Here is a 22,330-nt window from a genome sequence, read left to right as displayed (position 1 = left end):
CAAAAACAATCTTTCCAGGAACAAGTCGATCAGTACAGACAAGAGTTGAGCTATGTGGAGAAAAAATTGAGACATTATGACCAGATTGTAAAAAAGCAGGAAGAAGAAGCGAAAAAGCGAGAGGAGACAATTAATGCTTATAGAAGCTCAGGAAGCCTTCACCCCCCCAGAGAAAAAGACAACAACCCGATAGAAGTAAGCTCGGAGGAGGGGGATGATGAAATTGTCCAAACGCCACATTCCCCCCCACCACAGAAAGAACTAATGATGACGACAGAGAAAAAAACTAATTTACCAGAAAAAGAGGAGCTAAGACTCACAACTGATAATGGCCAGATAAAAATAATAAATAGCACCACAGAAAAATTTGAAATGCCACGAAAATACGCATATGTCACCTGGGTGAGTGACTATGAAACAGGGTCTGTAACAAAAATAATACAAACATCAAGAAGACAGAGCTCTTTTGCACCACGACAAACATATCAAGGGAATCACAGGGAAGAAAACTCTCCGAGGCTAAATTCAACAGCGGGAGGTCGAAGAAAGGGAAACCCAAATCAGATCAGGCCTGAGATACCAGGGTATTTTCCGCGAAAGAATCAAATGGAGGGACAGAGGTTACGGGAGACTCAGAAGGGTCAGAAACCAAGGAATTCAGGAATAAAAGAAGGAGCACCTGCCTGTCCGAGAGTGTCGGACGAAGATTTTCAGAAAATGACAAAGGCAGAGAGGGACAATTTAATGAATGAAAAGGAAGAATGGAAGATGAAGTGGATAAAGGACTATCAGGTAGTTCCTCGGGCAGGAAGGAGCAAAGCACAGTAACGCTCCCGGGGTGAGAAATAATCGAAAATGATATAATAGGGTGGCTAAAGATAAACGAGAACTCCAGGGGGTTACATCAGACACAGAACAAATATGTCCATCTTATTAGAGCCTTGGACAGAACCCATGAATAAATATGCCTTAGTGGAATTAGCAAATGGGAAAGAATGCACCATGCCAATAGGAAAATTTAGGGGCAGGGGTGTCTTGATAGGTCCCCATGCACTGTTGGCTTTTAAAGATATAGACTGGCTGGAGAGAAATCCAGTAAGATGGATGAAAGAAATAATAATTCCAGAAGTATTACAAAACGTAATAGATAAATCTGAATTAAGTGATAAAGAAAGAATAATAGGCATACTAAGAAAAGCAGAAGTGGCAAAATTCAAGAATGACGTAGGTATGATAAAAACTCAGCCATATGTTACTAGGGGAACGATGCCAGGAAAACAAAAACAATACCGGAATTGGAGGAACTCGGAGTCGTTAGAAAAGTAGATGAACCGCCTTGCTTGATGCCTGTTCAGGCTGTACCAAAATAAAATAAAATAAAAAAAAAAAAAAAAAAAAAAAAAAAAAATAAAAAATAAAATAAAAAATAAATAAATAAATAAATAAATAAATAAATAAATAAATAAATAAATAAATAAATAAATAATATATAAAAAGTTCTTGGTAATAGCAGATAACGCAGGAGGAAATACAAGGATATTTCCCCTGATGCCTGAGACACAAGAAGAGGCAGAAAAATGCTCGCTGTCATATCTACAGGGAAACATGACAATAACAGAAGTAAAAAGTGATAATGCCACAATGTTCTCTGAGTCAAAGTTCCAGAAACTGTTGTATGATCTTCAAATAGAATACGTTCTTGCGATCACATACCAATCCAATACAAACGGTGTTGCGGAACGAGCTGTTAGATCAGCGAAAGAAGCAATAGCCGCGATAGGGAAAGACTGGTGGAGCCATGACAATTTATTTTACATCAACCAAATATTAAGCCAGCCTAAACATCAAAAACAGTTACCAGATTGACCCAGAATTATCCTGTGTTACAGGCAAAAGACAGGTGGATAAAAAACGGAAAAGAATTCCGGGTAATCGACCGACAGGAAGGTAACGTAATATACATTACGGATGGAGGAAAAATATCACCCCCAGCAAGTCCGAGTTAAAAGGCGGTTTAAGGAATAATGATGTAAAAGGGATTGATAGGCAGGACACAATTCCAACAGGGCCTCCGAACTTATGACTTCAAAAAACTGAGGTGGAAGAAGCGGTTCTCCCCACTTGGGAGGTTCCATATCACCCTTCGGAGGCTGATGAGTTTTACCAGGTCTTACTGGACCGAGCCCACCTGACCATGGGATTGGTGATGCTCTCTGCTCCGTGGATGAGATAATAACGGTACGTGTGCTGTTTCCAGGACATTTTCCTGGTTCTCTTCCCACGGAGAGGGAGTATCAACCGGGGAAGTGTTGTCTGTGTATGGAAGGAGTGTTCTGTCTCAGATGGATGGGAAAAAGGCAGGATAGGAGGACAAGATATGACTGTCGGCTGGTAGAGAAAGATGGCAGGAATAGAGTTGGCTGGGGCCTGCCGAATTTCTAAAACTAAACGGAGGTTTGCTAAAGATAAAGTAGAACTCACAAACATAGGTGAAAAGCTAGGAGAAATGATGATGACCTCACGGGAGCAGAAGTTGAACCAAGGGAGACTTGGGTGGATGCTCCTGTGAATGCACATAATAATAAGGAAAAGGAAGGATCGAGGAGAAAGCTTGTCTTCAAAAAAGAGAAGATATAAAAAAGACAGAGGAAGACACTCTGATAGAGAATAGCGTCGTAGAAAAAAAAAAAAAAAAAAATTTTTATAGATAAATAAATAAAAATGGAAAAATGTAAATAATATAAATAATAATTGTGGTGCTATTCTCGTTACAGAGAAAAAAAAAAAAAAGGTCACTCATCGGAGGAATGGAGAGACTGCACCGAATGTGGAATAAAAGGCATTATGATAGAGAGGCTAGAAATATGTTATGGGAAAGAGATTATGTCAAGGATATCCGAGGAGGAAGGCTCTCTCCTTACAAAATAGCTGAGAAAAATAGGAAAAGGAAGGAATGGAAGAAAAAATGGGAAGAAAAATTTAAAATGGGGATGGCAAGTAAGGCCATTATAATCTTCCTCAACCTGGCACTTCTCAGCTTACTGATAACAATTGGAATTAAAACCTGGGTGGAAATAGAGAAGACGGGTTCCATCAAGCGGGTGGTTAAAGGAGAAATTGTTAAGTGCAAATCATGCAATGTATATACACCTATGGCAGAAATAGAAGTACCCATTCCTTTTAGTTCTGGGGGAAAGAAGGTTTTTGACCAAGGAAAGTATATAAGGAAGGGAGTCCAATTCTTAGCTCTCACACGAGGTTTGGTTGGAGAATGTGATAGGGAATTCTTTCTCCCTGAAAATCTAACTGACAGGTTGAAAGAAAGCCAAGATGAGGGGAAAGAGACTAGACAGCTTGATTGCAGTGAATATGTTCGACACCCGAGATTAAGACGGCCCGATAGATGCTTGAGAGAGTTAATGTGGGAAAAATTGTTGCTAAGAAATAATACAGCTTTAATGGAGAGTTTTGTGGATAAGGGAGAAAAGGTGTGTAAAAGGATAAGACTGATAAAGATAGAAATGGTGAAAAGGGACCTGAGTGAAACGTGACAAGGCCACAAGATAAAAATTCACCCGAATCACCTAATAAATATGTAAAAGCAACAACTTTTCCGGTGACTACATTAAATACTACAATTAGTAATATAACAAAATTAAGGAAGTAAGAAGCGTGTTAAGAGAATGGATATGATGGAACTGAGAGCATGCGAGATAGCATTTGAAGCTTATCAGGGGCCATGCTGTGAGGAAGAACTGATGAAGACTATGGAAAGGCTCTCAAGGGTAGCATATGAGAGTCTATGAGTCTGTGAGGCAGTAAAGGGTGACATGGAAATATGCACAAGGGAGGATTATGAGAAGATTTATGACGATACTACTGCAGAAGGATTCGCTGTGAGAGAAAGCTGTATTGGTGAGAAAGAAGGGATACTTCAATAGAATGTAGATATCAATCCTATATTCAGATATTAAGGAAAAAATGGGAAATAACTGAAGAGAAGTTTGGAGTGTATAAAACAAACAGAAATTAGACGAATACTCAGTGTGGAATGTCCCATCTCATGATGAGATCACAGAGGAAGAATATAACATTGTGAAATGTCCTTCCACAGTTGATAAAGAGGTTTTTTTTGCAAATTTAAATTTGAACCGTTGGGAAAAAAGGCTCTGGTTCATGATATTAAAACTATGCCATTGGTGACCCCGGGGTTTGCAATACAAAAAGACAAGGAGAGCTCAAAGAAAATTAGATGGAAACGTGGTATTGGAAAATATAGGGGACAAAAATGTAGCGTGGACGCCGTAAAATGGTATGTCAACATTTTCCAGAAATGGAAAGATGTGACAAGTAATTGGACTAGGAATTTCACATATGGTAATGGGACGCAGTGTAAATCAATAAAGTTACAGGAGACTATTTTGGACAAAATAATGATGCAGGAATTTTGGGATAAAGAATTAAATGGGAACCAATATCGTACAAGGAATGATAGTCTGTCACGGATTCAAGGGAGGAAATATTGGATTACACAGGGAAACGATGACAGAAATCCTTTAAGACATTGCGTTTTCTATTACAACCAAATTCCGGTGAGAAGATTGACCAATGGCGATAAGTCAGTTGAGTTGGGACTTTATAAGGAGGAGGAAGTCAAACAATGTTTTTACCTTAATGCCTATAATACAACGCCAATGTGGGCATCCAGTGTGGCACCTGACACCCATGTGATACCAACGTTATACCCACATATCAATACTGCCGAAGGATTAGGAATATGCAATAGAAGTAGTGAAGACTGTTTTACTGCTAATTCCGCGCTTAGAGGAGTCTATTGGAAGTGGCTATTGTTTGTATTACCTTCAGAAAAGCATAACGCAGGGGAAAATCCTGCTCGTCACAAAAGACATACAAAAGGTCCTGAGATGATGAAATTTCTTCAGAAATTTCCTAAGGTTCAACAAAGAATCATGTGGTATGAGACGGATGAGCATCAGGAAAATGATCTGTTATGCCAGAGTAGATATGCAAAAAATGGAAGGAATCTTAATCCCACCGACAAAGGGGGTAGCTGTTTTAGGCAAATTGTTGGGATAACGGTACCTATGATGACACAAAATAAATACAAAAAATGGGTAGAAATTAACCAAACAGCATGGTGGGTAAAGGCAAGGAGATGTATGTCTCTCACACTTGGGGTTGATTTGACGCAGGCTACGAATGCATATAAATTAATACTGGAAGTGGTCTTCAGCAACACCAGCAGAAAGGTAGCTGAAGAACCGTTTAGAAGTGATTTATGGGAAGAGGCGATGTGGAACTGCAGCGGACACCTACCTATAAATCTCACAGAACTAAGAAAGGAAGCAAAGATGAGGCCCTCTGCATTCTTTGAAGCCTGGGAATGGAGTCAATTAGCAGGTTTATTACTGGGACAGAATGAAGGCTGGAATAGTTTTGATTCGGCTGTAATGGGAGTCTTAGTGATTCCGCACCTGATAGCAATCCCTAGGGAGGATGGGTCGGTGTTACATAAATTTTTGGCTTATCCATTGCCTCCCGAAGACCATGACGGTTTGGAATTTTTTAATGAGAGGAACACCTTTGATTGGAAAGGAAAAATAGAAGTTAAGAAGGATTTGGGGAGTTTCTCTGATGAGATCAGGGTAGAAAATATGACAGAATGGGGAGAAGCAAGGAAGGAGTTTTTTGCCAGAGGAGATGCGCATATTAATAGAGGACATGCATATACGTTGGCAGATGCAGTTCTTTTATTCGTACCTGACAAAAACTACTTTTGGAAAGAGACAAGAGTGGATGGATGTGATGAAAATGTATAAGGCATACAAAGCATTTTTACAAAGAATAGAATATGAGAATACAGAGAGTACAGGTGAAATCTGGATTAAACCTTGGGCAGAAAAATTAGCTGCAAAAAAATATACATTAACAAATGAAGATAGGAAAATCCGCCATCTACTCCCAGACTTTTTGCACACAATTAAAAAGCATCACAAACACCAGGGTGAATGGAATTGGCAAGACTTCATACAGTCACCGTTCCCCTATCAAATGACTTTCCTCTATACCACCGAGAGATCATTATTCCTCACGGCACCCATAAATGGTTGGAACGGCGAAAAGGATAATGAGACAATATTTAAGAAATGGTTGCCACTAACTCCTGATGCTCAATGGCATCAGCTTCGCTGGTCTCACGAAGATGAATCATGGAATCTGACGATTACAGAGGCGGCAGGTGCGAGAATAATTGGAAAGAAACCAGTAATAAAGAATGGTGAGACTTATGTAGAAAATATATGGAATACAGCTGAAGTTGAATGGCAACCTTGTAGGATGAGAGGAGGCGAATGGGAGTGTCTTAAAGATAAAACTCTAATACAGGAACTAAAGAAAACTGTAAATTCCACATATGCCTTTGCATCACACGATATGCTGACCGAGAACAGAAGAGGGATGTGTGTGATTCCCGGAAAGCATGTGAGGGTACCTCACTGGCCATCCCATGTGGCGTCTGTCGGATGGTTACAGGGAATAGACATAGGAGGATTGATGTATGATAGATTGAGGTTTGTTAGAAATGTGCTTTGTGATGGAAACAAATTAAAAAATAGGGAGAAAACTGTTCCAATTTTTCAGGAATGGAAAAATGATAATACAAAAATGAAACTAAAAGAAGATAGCCCATGGTATATCCCAACTGATACTGTGAGGAATTGTGCAGTGACAGAAATCGATAACTCAAGAATTGTACTGGAGGCCTCGGATGATGTTTTTAACTGTGAAGCAATAGGGAAGCATAGTTATAGAGAAAAGAGTATGGAAAAAAGGGGGACAGGCCTGCCAGCTTGGAGGATGTTTGGGGCTATGATGATCGGGGTCGCCGTACAGGGAGTAAAAAAGGGAGTGGTTGAAACTGCTCAAAATGTTTGGTGGTGGACCAAAGAAATAATGTGGTACCTTAAATGGATAATGCTAGCTATTGGGGGTATAATATTTTTGGCAGTAGTAGGAAAAATATTAGCAATTTTAAATTGCTGCAGAAAAATGTGCAACTGGGCATTTAGTAGAGCAGATAGAAGACACGAAACATTAGTGACTCAGTCTGCCAGGAAGTTGGACAAAGAAATACAAAAGAAGAAGAAAAGGCATCGTTTTAGGAAGAAAGGAGAGGCCCTTTAACCAGGGGCCTCCTGCTCAGCAAAGGCGTAAAAAACATCATAAGATTGGGCGTTGACAGGGCGTTCCCCGCCCACGGGGGGGGAATAGAGGGCTCCTCTCAAGAGATATATACTGCCCATGAGGCGCCTTTCGTTACTCTTGCACAAGGAAACGACCTGCAGGAGAACTGATAAGCAGCTAACAGGCGACTGACAGAGACCTGACCAGATAAAAGGAGAATAGAAATGGCTGAAGCAACACCCAATTTCTACCATCCGGTAAATATAACAACAACTCTCACATCCACACCTATGCCTTGCAGCACGGCACTAAATAAACCTTTAGAGGGTACACTGGTTTTCAGCTGTTTAATACAACTGATATTGTGCTATGCTAATACAACAAAAATATTAAGAAACAACACAAATACGAATATGGATTGGGAATTTTGTAGTAAGGAATGGGAAAAGTGTGAGAAAAATCGACTGACAACAACTGAGGCACTAACTGCCTACTGCCACCACTATGTCCCTTCGGATGATACACTTGTGTTCCGCTGTTTAATACAACTGATGTTGTGTCATGACAGTGAAATTCAAAATAACACAGAAAGAATAATAGACTGGCAACTTTGTGCAAAGCAATTGGAAAATTGTGAGGCAATGACACTGGCACTTAACGAAAACCCAGCTGTCAGCCATGAGAATATAATTCTAAAAATTAACGCAGACTTCTTTCTGCTGGCCATAATAGCATGTCTATTGATTTTGATAGCGAGGAGAAACAACTTAATTGAATGGATAAAAGTTTTAACCTCATCAATTATGATAATTGTGGTGGGTATTCTCAGAAGATTCCTGCTGAGAATCACACCTTTACATACCTCCTTAGTAATTTTTTACATTTTATTTGGTGGCCTCCCTACCCGCAATTGGCAGGATGAATTCTGGATTGCGACCACAGTTATATACATCCTAGATATAATTTTAACTATAGTTAGGATAAAGACAACAAGAGTTAACCACTTTCGTTTTATAGGCGCAGGTATATATTCAATTTGTTTTCTATTAATATTAATAGCTATGTACAAAAAGGGATCGGCCCTCAGCAAAAAAATGACAAAAAATTTAGCAATAACATGGGGGTTTTTTATCTTCTCAGGAATCATCATGATAACTATGGGACAACCTACACAAGTTTTGGCCATAGCCTTTGTGGGGTTCGTCATAGGAATAAATCACCATAAAAGATTGATAGTACGGGATAGAAATGTTATTGACAGGGGAGGAATCCCCTTGCATAATATTTAATTTCATGCTAATGTTTGAATTCTCCTCCCCCATCATAGGACGGAAAATTGGTGCCCCGCGACATGACACTTCTACCAGAAAAAGCAGAATGGTACACCAAACAAATAAGGATTGCGGATGCAGAGCACGAGAGATCCCCAAGGGATTATGCTCCTGTGGGCGTCAGTAAAATGAGAGAAATTAATGACGATGCCTGGTTTTGGATGTCTTTCAGGCTTAACAAGTATAGATCTGATGGGTGAAATGGAGAGTTGCGCAAAGTGATTTGGGATACCTCAGGAATAAGGGGACAAGATGGATATTTAAATGACACGCCATACCCTTTCCGTAGGTGCGTGGGACTAAATCTCCCTACACCAGCATGGATTAGAATTAATGGGGCCCAAAGAGAAAATAAGAATATAAAGACTACAATGATCATGTCCAAAGGTTTATTGATCCAAAACGAAAACAGAGAGTACAGATCTGCCTGTTTGGAATTAGATGTTGACGGTGATCCCTTTATTTCAGAAGACAAACCCCTGCATTGGCACCCAGGGGTTCTACCGCGTGACGTGATGATACCAAATGGGGCCACAATGGCAGAGGCTTTTGAAACTGATACAACTGGCTTTTTGCCCTTGTATGAGTTGCATCCTCGAATGGGAGTAGAGTTGTGGGAAGTGTTAATCAACCCACAGGATGGGGGGTGCCCATTTTGGCTTTTCGGGCAGAGGTTATTTTTAATGACACCAGAACCTTCAGTGAGATGGAACGATAGGGAAATGGCCGCTAGGCACCCCGATTACAAAAAGCAATCGGAAAGGATAAGCTGGGGTTTACGAGGCAGCACACGCTGGTGCCACACGGGGAGGAGGTGGTCTGCTTCTATGACATGTGACAGGGTCAGAATGGAAAGCGACCCCCTGTACTCGCGGGATCTTAGATCCACTGATTGCGGGGGTCCTGATTTAACGTACTGGGGGGATGCTTGGGTGCCCCGCAATAAAAAAGTCTATGAGACACCCTTGACCCTGGGGAATTACCCCTATCCGGACAGGGATACTCCTTATTTCTTCAGTGAAATTACTGAGGGAAGGATGAGTTACCTGAACCCCCATCTTTACCTAATGACGAGAGCAGAAGCAAGGAAAGTTAATTTTACTGCACTCAGACAGGTGAGAGAGTTAGGCGATGGAATGGAGACAATTAACATCGGGAGTGACTACATCTCGTTTTACCAGAAACGTTACCAAAAACAAAACAGAAAAAACAACATCCTTGAAAAAAACAGATGTGGGGATATGTCCAAAATTCCTGCCGTGGCTCGGTTCCTGGCATTAGGGTGGAGCATGAGTGATGATAAAGACATAGAAGAGAAACTTAGCATTGAGGACGGGGAGGGAAGTGATTCTTCTTCAGGAGATGAAAAAGCTGGAGTTGGTTCCCCCGCTAAAAGACGAGGAGAGGATGGAGATGATATGGGTCCGGAGTGGAAAAAGGAGAGAATGACTCTGACTGAGGCCCTGTCTGTGTCACCTCCTCGTGCTGTCTCACAGTCTCCTGCGTGTATGGAGATGGAATGGGAGAGAGATGACAACACAGGAGAGATCTTCTTTGCCGAAAGGGTGGCCAGAATATCCCCCTTCCCCACTGTGATGAAAGTCGAGTCTGCTGAAGAAGTGGCTGACTGCTTTCCCCCGCTGGAAAATGAATCGGATGATGATGGGGCGGAGCTGTTGGGTGCAGAGACATTCGTGGGTGAAAGGGGGGGGGGGGGCCCCAATGAAGGCATAGAGACAGTGACACCTGCCCCGACTGATGACAGTCTGGAAAGACTGGAGCGGGCGTTCTCGGTTCTCAGCGTCATACTGGAAGACGTCAGGGGTGTCGTTATGTCGGTTGTGAAGGAGGGTCTCACCCCGCCACAAGGGGCCTCGGATGCCAGCAGGCTCTGAGAAGTAATTCCGTAAGGGGTTGACACCCTAGACGGGGGTGGCTACTCTGGAAACACCCGGCGGGCGACAGCTCTGACCGATGCCGGTCATATATGCTCATGATGATTAATAAGGAGGATGTTGTACGTTGTGTGTATTAATCATTCATTCATTATTCTGCAAAGAAGTGTTTATTTAACCACTACAGCTATATGCCTGTCCTGATGTGTCACGCCTATTAAACTGCCATTATTATAAAAAATGATAGGAAAAATGTTACACAAGAAAAGTTATGACCATCTGGTGCTAATACTTCTATTTTCATAAAAAAGGGATACTGTGTTTTGCTAAAACGCCTTGTGCAACCTTTTACACTGTTGTACTCCCGTTGAACCATGACATCTGCATATATGCATAACCTTTTGTACTCTTGTATGCCATGACATCTGAGTGAACTTGAAGCATCTGTTACACCAGTAAGGCATTGAAAAAAAAAAAATGAACTTGTATTCTCTTTTCCTATTCGCTAAGGCGGTCAGGGCATGAATTATGACACACTATCACGCCACGCTTCTTGCTATATATATCTCACTGATTCTTAAGAACGGGAGCTTTTTAGAGGGAGAGCTTTTTAGAGACGGACATTCTAGTTGTTCGGCAGGCCCCTGTCCGTTCTTGTCGGCTGTCAGTTCAGGACTTTGATACTTTGAAACTTGTGATTGACTTTTGATTTTCTTTTTGTTTAATTTTTGTGAAACCTTTAATAAAATATATTAACTATTAAGAAGCCTTCTTGAGTAAATTAACCGCCTGCAATCATCCACCTGAGACAGCGCCCGGGTTTTTGAAAAACACACTCCTAGACCTCTGGTAAGTGAAAGCCCCCTCGGTTCCTTTCCTCACAGAGAAGGGAAAGGGGGGGGGCTAGCTCATACTGTTGTAAAAAAGAATTGTTTCCAGCTTTGACCTACACTCGGTGGGTCTTAATATCAATCCCACAAAATAGCGAGACGACTCTTAGACTTCCTATAAGAGGAGGTACAATTAGTCTTATCTTTTATTAGAAAACAATAATAAAGGATAGGCAGCCAGCCTCGGTGACAAGGTAGAGGGGGAATTCTTGTATTAAGAACGGCAGTTTTAGATCCCCTACCGTTATAAAGTCCCGCGGGCTATCGACAAAACCACAGAGGTGAATATGTAGATGGGTAGTTTGATTTAAAAAATGCATGGGCTTTATGCATTAAGGCTTAACATCAAAAAGTTTTCATCCTTGACCAAAAATGTTCTTCCTTTAGCTATTCCAGTTTACTCAAACAAAACCTCAAAAAACAGTGCCCGTATTCACAAAGCATCCTAAGGTGAAAAGTAGCTCTTAGTAGTGATGTCACTCTTAGAAAAATCTTAAAATTAAAAAAAAAAATTTGCTTAGAATTTTCCTTTGTTAGGATAAAAGTAATTCACGAAGCATCTTTGGCCCTAAGAGAGCTCCTAAGGTAAAAAACTTTACTTTAAAAGACAGAAAGAAAGGACATAAATTCTCAGTTTGTTAAATGACAGTGATTTAATAACATGCTACCGTTTGATCATGCAGAGATAATGTTTGTGGTTGGCTTTATCGGGGATGCGTGTACTTTTCCCACACAGCATAACGTAATAGCAGAGTGCTCAGTCAGACCATAACGGTGCTTGTTCGCTCCCCGCACCCTGAAGAGGAGCAAGCGGGTCAGAAAATAGATGATGGACTTGTTTGCTTTCTGCTGGACTCTGACTCATTGCTGGCCAACAAACGGGCATTAATGAACATAGCAGGTTTCCCTGGTGATGATGGTGTTATTGATGTCACTCACATTTGAACAGAAAGCTGGTGATCCCCCCCGCCCCCCAACCAGTTCAGTTCTAAAACATTTACACAATTATTATTATTAAAGTAAGCAACGTCAGCAGCCAATGGTAGACTTCAACATTCACCTGTTTGAAAAGAACTTCAATCTCCACCCTATAATTACAGCACGTAGCAGCGCTTCTATCACTCACTGCTTGTGTGCACACGGAGAGGGAATGACACATTGATTGGTTGGGCAATGAGCTCCCAGGTCTACCTCTTCCGTTGTGCCATGACACCAGGACCCAGTTTCCCTCTTAATACTCCCTTTTTTTTGCTTTTTAAAAGAGCGACAGCAATCACAGTAATCACTGACAGCTGTGTCTGCGTCCACCATTAGTATCAAATACATAAAGTGGCAACATTACCAACGTAGACAGTTAACAATAAGTAAATCAATATAATAATCAACACGTGAACGTGGTTCAAACATTTTTAAGCAGTGTAAAAATGAATAGATGCTCTCAGAAACTTCCTGAATCACTTTAAAGCTAAGACTCCATGCAAGGAATTCTAAGGCTAAGTTAGGAACTCTCAGAGAGACTCTGAGAAGCTTTGTGAATACAGGCACTGACTGTCAGGGGTTTTATGTTGCTAAACGGAACCATTCCAGGATACTATTTGCAGGCTTGATCTTTGACACTGCAGAGATGGAAACTATGGAAACAATAGTATATAAGTTATGGTGATGCTTTTTCCGCATTATCTGCCTTTACCTTGTTTTGCTTCCAACTCCTCCATACTAAGATTGGCTTTCTTTTCCTCTGGTACGGGGACAGGCGCTGGTTCTTTGTTGTACATCTCAGCTGCACCAATTATCGCATCTAGCCCCACCTCCTCCAACAGCTGAATGAATAAACAATACAAGTTAACTGTTATGTTCAGTCGGATGTTCAAAAAGAAAGGATCAAATCTAAAAACCTTGTCCTCGTCAGAGTCGTCGTCTAGTCGAACTCTGTTCTTCTCTAATGGCAGCATGTCATTTTCTTTTGACTTGATGGCAAAGCAGATCGGCGCAAAAGAGCCTGAAATTGCAAAAGAACGATAAGGTCCACTGTAATTGAGAGAGTTATGAATGGAAATGAGAACATCTATCAGACATATGGCTACAGATTTTGAAGTGGAAAGTGGAGAGTCCATGAATACCACTCGGCGAAGAAGAAGAAAACTTTAGTGATGAAAAAAGTTGACAAAACACTTGAAATTCATAAACAGATACGTGAACATGTTGACTGACAAGCTAAATAAGAAGCAGGATGTGGCATTTAAATGAAAAAAAATATCCACTCTGCAACAGATCAAAGCGACAGCATGCTGCCATTACGTGAAGAAGTATCCCTTCTATTGGACCTTGATCCTGATTGTTATATGTCAAATAGCTTATTTGTGTGCGACTCAGACTTGGCAGCATTTGGGGGCTCTTTTTGTGATGCGTCCTATGTGAATCTGTTCCCCAATTAGCATATATGAGAGTGTTTACAGCTGCCGCCAGCAGAGCAATGAGTAGACTCTTTCATCCTAAACACTTTCTTATCTTTTATCACCAAATGAGATCCCTGGCTGCAACTGACAGATGCAAACACAAGAAGCTGGGTGAATAATATTCAGGTTAACTTAGATACAACCTTTGGTTAAACAATAGATTGAAAAACATTAAAAAGACAGTTGTACAGTATACGTTTTGTGCGTGTGTTTTTGTCTTACCTTTGCTTAACATGGACTGATCAGACTGGAGTTCGATATTGTCATCAATATTTCCACTCTGGATAGAAGAGAAACATTTAAAAGAGGTGTTTACAGCTTTGCTAGACAGATGGGGGAAAAAAAGAGCTTTGAAAAAGTTAAATTATTTTTATTTAACACCTGGAAAAAGTATTTTTTTTATGTTTATAAAATGACTCCAGCTCTTTTTTCCTGCATTGTTTTGACATTCGAACACACCATCTGCTGACTACAGCATGGCAGCAGTGTGTGGGTCACTGATGAACAAATATCTAGTTTAAAAAAATAAATACATTTCCCACATTTGTTTAAAAAAAACCAATATGAAAGTCACAAGTTTAAAAACAAATAGAAGCTGTCAGGGATTTCTTTTGCACATAAATGAATCCATACACAAACAATAAAAAGTGTCATTATAATCAGGAGCAGCAAAAGATTTGTCACAGTGGAAGAAAACAGTTTAACTTCTTTTGATTTGTTAGAAACACAGTGACACTTTAAATGGCAGATGAATTGTATTACACTTGGCTTTGTGTGGCACAATGTGGTGTAAGCGATTTGGAATACATAGAAATCAATCAGGATGGATTGAAAAGGCTGAAATGTGTCGCTGCATTTCACAGAAATGACGTATTGCATTTGATTACTATAATTTTTCTTCGGTTTGACTCTGTGATTCTAAGGTTAAATGCTTTCCTGCTGTGCCATTAGAGGGTGTTAAGAGAGAAGCTGCCAGCTGCTGTGAAGAACAGGAAATCATTCAAAAGGGCAAATATGTCCGCCCCAAGTTCTTTAAGTAGAGACCATTATTTGTTCGATCAACATTGGGTCAGCATAGCTCTTTACCACGGGTGCTCACGACACTTACATGTGCCCTTTGACTTTATTTCAAAAATAACTGCTTTTTCATACAATACTTTTTTTCTGCCATGTAAATGACTTTACTTAAAATAATTTAACTTTACTGAAAACTGAGGGGGAATCAAACAAACAATGTCACCACAAACCAGTGCACACACATCAGCAACATCAATTGGATCATTTTACAAACTGCTCCCTTTTAGAACAAATGCTGTTTTTCTGAACAACGTTTCTTAACAACATGAACCCAGCTGGCAGCACAGCACAAGTATGTGCAGCATTTACAGCCCAGTGACTGTAGTATAGAGTATCAATGATCATGGAGGCTATTCTGCTGCTACAGCCCCATTCATCTAAAAACTAGCTTGCGTCTCTTTTTAGATTTTTCTCTCTAATAATGTTTTGCTTACCCTTCCTTAGGGAGGGCTGGTGATGGTCACAATTAAGCAATAAAATAAATGTATTTCTTTCATTGCAAAAATACAACATGCATAACTGTTTGGAAAAAAAATTGCACTACATGTAGTTTTGACTTTTGACAACATGTTGTGGAGGTGGCGTAACAGTCAAGATAGTGGGATGTTGAGCAAGTTCCTTAATCCTAACTGCTGGTGTCATACTTTGCTTTGGATAGAAATGTCTGCTAAATGAAATTCTAATCTTGCAATCGAATGTGTAGACCAGCTGAAAAATAATAATAAAAATAAAAATTAGCATGCGAGCTGAAAAAGTGTGGATACCCCTGATTTAAGCATTGCATGTGAATAGCAGTAGGTTTTATGAATAAACTCTCTTACCATAAATTTTCGAGTGTGATGAAAATGGACATTCAGACAACATTTAACTAATAAAAACTGGCGTTTTTATTAGTTACTCCTTTTTCGTTTCTTCCATAGTCTAAAAAACACTTTCCCATCTAGGGGTGTCCCGATACAACTTTTCACCTTATTGGATTTACTACTGACACCAGAGACATCAAGGCTACTGAAACAGTGCTAGCCTGAAACGGAAACAAATCATTACCCCCAATTGACCTCCCCCACACGTCAGCTCAAGGTTGTGTCTCAATATCACCATCGATGTTTGCAGATCTGACGCTCCTACCCCCCCTCCTCTCCCCAATTGCCATTGTCTTCTGAACCAGGCCTACCAAGGTTACCACATAACATCTAACCGTATCAGGAGAGCAAAGGTTTATTTTGTCAACGCCTTCACCAGCCCTCCACCCGTCCCCCTCACCTCCGTAATCGGGGAAGGTGTCTGGAGGAGCGCCCAGAGAGGCCGCATGCCCGTGCCCCCCAGCAGCTGGATATTCCCTCCTCCTGGACTTTGTTTTTTTCTTCTAGTCCGTTTTTCATGACTTGTTCCATTTAACTATTTCCAAAGCACCACAGCAGTTGTAAAATATATTTAAAAATAGAAACTATTACTGTTATAAAAAAGCTTTCCAATCTCAAAATGTATTACTATCCACATGCACAATGAAAAGCAATTCATACGAAGCATATATTTACTTCTCATTAATTAACATTCTTGATGTTCTTTTAATCTACTCAGAAATACCAGATACCTTATATTTTGCTCATTTTTGCAATACAGTAACATTCAAATTGTGAATTGTTATGATTATTTTTCATCAATTATACAATTCCGCATAACAAAAGCAATGTGTGCATTTTTTTCCAAAGCACAAATCGCAAACATGGCAGGTGTTTTGAGAGGTTTTAGCAGCAGCTGATTGATGCAGCACATGTAGTGATGAGCCACACTTTCCTAAAGCATGACAGGCTCATAGATTTGCTTCATTGTAAGACAAATTACCTTCTTGTAGAATGCACTCTAATACTTTTCTCTTTCACATTCTAAGCCAAAGGTGGTAAAAAAATCCTTAAATATATGCAAATCTAACAATATATTTGCAAATGCATTGTTGCATAATATGTGTCTATCCATCCGTCTCAAAGTCTTGTTTGACGGGGGAAGTGCTGATGGAAATCTGAAGCCAAAAAAAAAATCTTCAAATGGAGACAAAGTGACATGTCCCATCATATATTGTGTAAGTCACTTAGTGATGCTTCTCCCCCAAAGCAAAAGTCAGGGTGTAACAAAACACAGCGGGCAGACGACACACAGGTTGACAGGTTAACATAGTAATCAGCTTTGTTCACCTTCCGGGGAACAGCTTTTACCAAGTCACCATAATCACAATGTTTTTTTGGTTTTGTTTTTTACTTCCCTTTTCCCCATTCTGTCCTTGTCACAAAGTTATCATTACAGCAAGGTTATCAAGAAACATCTTGAAAACCTACAATTTAGATGTTGATCGATGTACTAAGAAAACAAACTTTAAAAAGTGCAAAACTCTTAAAGGGGACATATCATGGTTTTAAATCCTTCCTTTTTAGATACAAATCATACAGTTGTGGTCTATATAAAGCGGAACTGCACTGCTTGGGTCTGAATTCCTCATTATTATAGCTCACCAGACCCCTTTTCTGATGTGCTTCTGAGAGCAACTCGTTTTGGTGCGGTCTCTTTAAATGCAAATGAGACGCTTCATACCCCGCCCCCTCTCGGTTCAACTCCACCCTGCTTGGCCATTTTTGTAGTTTGATAGAAGAGATACGGCTATGTAGCGGCGCATAAACTTTTTATTCAGAGGTTATTTACAAATTGTCAACAACAGAAGACTTGTCCATCCAGCCTTACATGTTCGAGCCAGAGTCTGACCCGGCGGAGCGAGATGCAAATGAAGATGATGAACCTGTAGAACCCTAACAAGTGAGCTCACACAAGCACCGAGCTAACGCTAGCGCCAAGCTAACGTCACGAAATGCATTTTAATACAGTCTTTTCGGAGACAAAATCGGCAAAATGAAATGACTAATGGAAACTTTAGACTTAAATTAAATCCCGTAGGCCATATCATCAAGGATCTAAAACGAGCACACAGCGCTAACATATGAAGACGGTGCAACTGCTAATGCTAACAAAACAATGACAGGGACGTCTTATGACACTTTTTAGCGTTATTTACAGCTTACCGAAGTGCTCTGTTCGTCGACTCCAAATATAGAAGGAATTGACCCCTCAATCAGACGAAGTCTTTCGGCAAATCCTTCTTTATACTGGCGAAGCAGTCATTCTTGAAGTGCTTCGCGCACACAAAAATGACCTTACCCACAGATGTGGGTACATTTCCGTGAAAAATAAAACTCAACCAGGCACTTCGAAAAGGTTCTGATGCTGGGAGACGGTGTAATGAAGCGTGTGGGTTACTACATCTAGCAACTGAACCTTTTGACTTATCCTCTCGTAACTTCAGCATCCTTGAGCTTGGACTACAAAATCACAGCGAGAAATAAAAATGGCAGATTGCTCGAAGTGTTGGGCCTGGAGTCGATGTCCTAATTTGGCAGTTCCGCTGCAAATACTGTGATGTAATAGTTCAAAAAACGTAATAGAGAATAGAAAAATCGAAACAGATTGAAAAATATGACCAAAACAGAATATAAAGATATCTACGGAGCACCTGAAGAGACGAATTTGATTTTTTTTCTGTACTTCTAAACACTCTAAATATACAACAAAATGCAATTAAGGGCTAAAAAAGTGTATTTAGCATGATACGTCCCCTTTAAACTTCATGAACCACCAACTAGCACAATAGCCTCTGATACAAATATTATTAAAATGATGTGCAAACTTCACAAATAAATATCTAAACAGGTTAACTTTTATACTGCGTGTATAGACAATTTGGCCAAATTTCAATAGATTTTTAGATTGTGTTTTAAGATAGCATGTCATTTTAAATAAAATTACTTTAACTTTGAAAAATCTAAACCTTTCATCATCCAATGAGAAAAAAATCTTTAGTCTATTTCTCTTTGAAAGTGTCTGGACTGTAATAATAAATGCATGTTAATTATAATAAAAACAGCTTGGATTTAATTTTCACCTTTTGTGGAGCCCCAACGCATTTCACAAACAGCATGAATATTTTTTTTAAGAGTTTTAGCAGTAAAGTTAATTTACATCTGTACTCACAGCCTTGGGGCAGCATGGCTGCCAAAGTGCAAACAACTTGCTCTGATCTGACACCATCTCCCTAATGGGTAATGTGATGGCCCATCAGAGTTTGCCAATATTAGCAGTTACACTTCAGAGCACAGTTTGCTGTGTCTTAAAATCATACCACATGAATGTATTCAGGGTTGCAAGATCAAAGGTTGAGATTTTTTGCCATATATTTTTTCACTGGGATCGTAAGACTAGACATTTTCATTGTTCAGGAGGACAGCTATGTTTTATCGACATAAGAACTTTACATGCAGTTTCTAATTTTTTCTGAATGTGTAGCAAATGACGAAACAGACATGAAACTACATTTTCCAGGAATTACATTTATGGCATTATGATTTTTGGAATATAGGAGAGATGTACTGATAACTATCAAACACATTCTGAAGTCCAAAGCAGAAGCTTAGATGAGATTAATTTGCACAAATATAAAAGCCTAAAAGTACCTCTGGCCAGGCCTTTCCTTCCTTCTGCAAGAAGTAGTTCTTCTTAAACTCGTAATATGTGTTGTACTGGTTCCAAGACTGCAGGAAATCAAACCTGCACAGAAAGAGCACTCACTATGAGGAATGATAAAGCAGCTCAGCCTGTATCTAAAAGCCAAAGAGTCTTTAAAAACCAACACCTGAGAGGAATTACTGATTTATTTCTGAGAACACATACCGAGGATCGTTCTTGGCTCGAACGCTTGTCTCAAACTTTAAGCCGTTCCGTGCAACGTACTCGGCCAGTTTGTCGATGACTGGCTGGATGTCGGGTGGTGGGGGAATGATGGCTGCGACTGTCGTCGTGGCAACTGGCACTTCAGCTTTAAAGCTTTTTGGAGTAAAAATAAACAAATAAATAAATAATTAAAAGAAAAAAATAATTCACACACAATTGTAATTTTCATCAAAATGAAGAAATTCCTTGTGGTGTTGTATTTTGCTGCAGTAAGTAGCCTTAAGAAATAACACAGAAACACAAACAAAGTCTATCAATTAAAGAAGAAAACCTTTTCGAATAAATCTCTACCAAGAGCAGAGCTGTCAATCTCGTTTTAAATCAGGGGCCAAATACAAAGCAGTTTAATCTCAAGAGGGCCACGGGTTTTAGGCAGGAAAACTAGTAGTTTCAACATTAATGTGCCCTAGTTTGCACTTTCAATATAAATGATACACTATGTATGCAAGGCACTGTCTTAGCAATAAGTGAAAGATATCAGTCACCAGATATTTTGGGGAAATAAGTTGAAGTAAAACTGCAGGATTTTGGAAAAATGAAAGTTCTATAAAGTTATATCGTATGTTTTTAGTTTCTCCTGCAGGCCGAATTGGATGCTCTAAAGGGCCAGATTTAACCCCTGGGCCTTGAGTTTTACATATGTTTACATACCTTGAGCAAGCAAAGTTTTCTTAATTTGTGATATGTAAGCTTTGCCTGCTGCTTTTTCAGAAGCATTCAGAAATAAGGGCCTTCCTTAAGGACCACTTTGGGCATGACCTGGGCGTGTGCAAGTGATGGAAAAGCATGCATTAAAAAGAAAAAAGGAATTGGCTAGTGTACATTTTAAAAACACTGAAAGCAAAAGCCAGGTCATGAATTGGAGGAAATAGGTGAAAAAAGAAATTCAGTTCTTGAAAGTTGAGTCAATATTAACACAACAAAAAGAGCTTGACTTGACTGACTCCTTTCTTTCTCACCTGGTTTCTGAAACACTCGCTGGAGCAGCAGAGCTGGACACCTGAGGGGCGGATGAAGCTGGTGCTGACACTGGGACTGTTCCAGCAGCTGTGAGTGGAGGCCCTGAATGAGTGATGACCTCACAGGTGGCAGTAGGAGCCGTGACAGTGGATGCTGCGTTGTTGTAGTATGAGCTGGTTTCAACACCAGGAGGAGGCGGCGCCAGGCAGAACGTTCCATCAGGAAGCATGTAGTACCCATAATACACTGCTGCTGGAAACAAGGGGGAGACGTCTTAGAGAGAGTTTAGCTGTGCTAGACAAAGCTCAACAGGCTCTGTCAATGTAAGTAGATTATAAGCTATTACACTGTGTGTCACGGTTCAAATGTATGGAAGAACGCACTCAGCTTGGAATGTCAATTATTACAAATTGGCCAATATTGAGTAAGGATACAAACAGTGAATCAATATGATAAGCGTTTCCCACTGGGCTATAAATATCAGCTTTAAGAGGTTAATGATTTTCCGCCATAAACAGTGATTCACCTTCAAAGCCTGAAAGTAAGAGGTATGTGACTTGCATCCATTCCTTCTACAGATCAAACTATATGAAAAAAAACTGATTTCTTTTTTACATCATTACATTTTTAAGTAGTAGCAGCCAGTGAAGTCAATCAAGAGATCGAGAAAAAGCCACTAAACTGTATTCCTGCACGAGCTTCCATTGATTGGATTATGAGTATAACTTCTATATTAATGTATTAATCAGGCAATGAGAGAAGACTGGAGTTATGTATTAAACGTATACATCAAGAGTCTACATTGTTGCTGCAAATGTTGTTTTTCTTTCAGATTCAATATGGTTACTCTCTCTACCCTCCATTGTTATTGTTGTTCTTCTAGTGGACTAGATGCAGCAGAGGCTTGTTGCTACCCCTACAGGTCAGCTAAGGGAATGTGTGTGAACAATAAACAGTCTATTTAAATAACGTCATGATGATGACCATATATTAGCTGTGAGGGTCTACTTTCAGACTGAAATTGTAATCATCAGTCTGGCAGGAGCAGTTTAATTTTATTATATTCAGTTTGAAACTTAAAAACCTCATACAGAGATCAATGTGAAATACATTTTTATTTAACTAACATGATTATAATAAATAAAATATGATTTTTTCTTTTCAAAATATTGGATCATATTGATCTTGTGAACCTAATATCATCGATCATATCATATTATGAACTTTGTATTGTACCACCCCTAGTTATCAACTTAATACTGTATTTTGCGTCGTATAGGCCGCTATTTTTTTTAAATTGAAATTTAAGGATGCGGCCAATAAAGCAGAGCGCTCCATGTGTGAATTTTTCAACAGGTTGGCACACGTGTCCGTGCAGTGAAAGCAGTCATCGGGAGGCAGAAAATTACTGACCATCACCCCTAGTGGGATGACTGAACTGGCACGGCCACTGTACATCTCTGTCAACCAATAGTCCAAAAACAAGCTTCGGAAGTTGTGTGAAAAGTGATGCACTCACAGAAGATAAATAAAAGATTCAATAAGGCTTAAAATGCAACACATTTCAGCCAGTTTGTAATAGTTGTAAATAATATATGACATAAAGTTGTCAAATCACCACATTAGATTTGTTCAGGAGCAATCCCATCTTCTGACTCTGAGGCTGATAGAGAAGCTCACATAAGGAG

General features: G+C 39.8%; 1 protein-coding gene across 3 annotated transcripts in view; it reads right to left on the bottom strand.

The window, feature by feature from the left end:
- Positions 1-22,330, bottom strand: part of sfswap (splicing factor SWAP) — a 93,395-nt gene that overhangs the window by 40,609 nt on the left and 30,456 nt on the right. For all 3 annotated transcript variants that reach the window (XM_028462189.1, XM_028462190.1, XM_028462191.1), the window contains exons 8-13: positions 20,642-20,891; positions 19,623-19,775; positions 19,406-19,499; positions 13,998-14,055; positions 13,215-13,318; positions 13,010-13,139 (exon numbers count right to left, since the gene is read on the bottom strand). In XM_028462189.1, coding sequence (XP_028317990.1) covers positions 13,010-13,139; positions 13,215-13,318; positions 13,998-14,055; positions 19,406-19,499; positions 19,623-19,775; positions 20,642-20,891 — 789 coding nt within the window. The remainder of the gene's footprint in view (positions 1-13,009; positions 13,140-13,214; positions 13,319-13,997; positions 14,056-19,405; positions 19,500-19,622; positions 19,776-20,641; positions 20,892-22,330) is intronic.

Source organism: Gouania willdenowi, chromosome 12 (assembly GCF_900634775.1).
Source record: "Gouania willdenowi chromosome 12, fGouWil2.1, whole genome shotgun sequence".
NCBI lineage: Eukaryota > Metazoa > Chordata > Actinopteri > Blenniiformes > Gobiesocidae > Gouania > Gouania willdenowi.
This window is presented reverse-complemented; position numbering and strand designations above follow the sequence as displayed.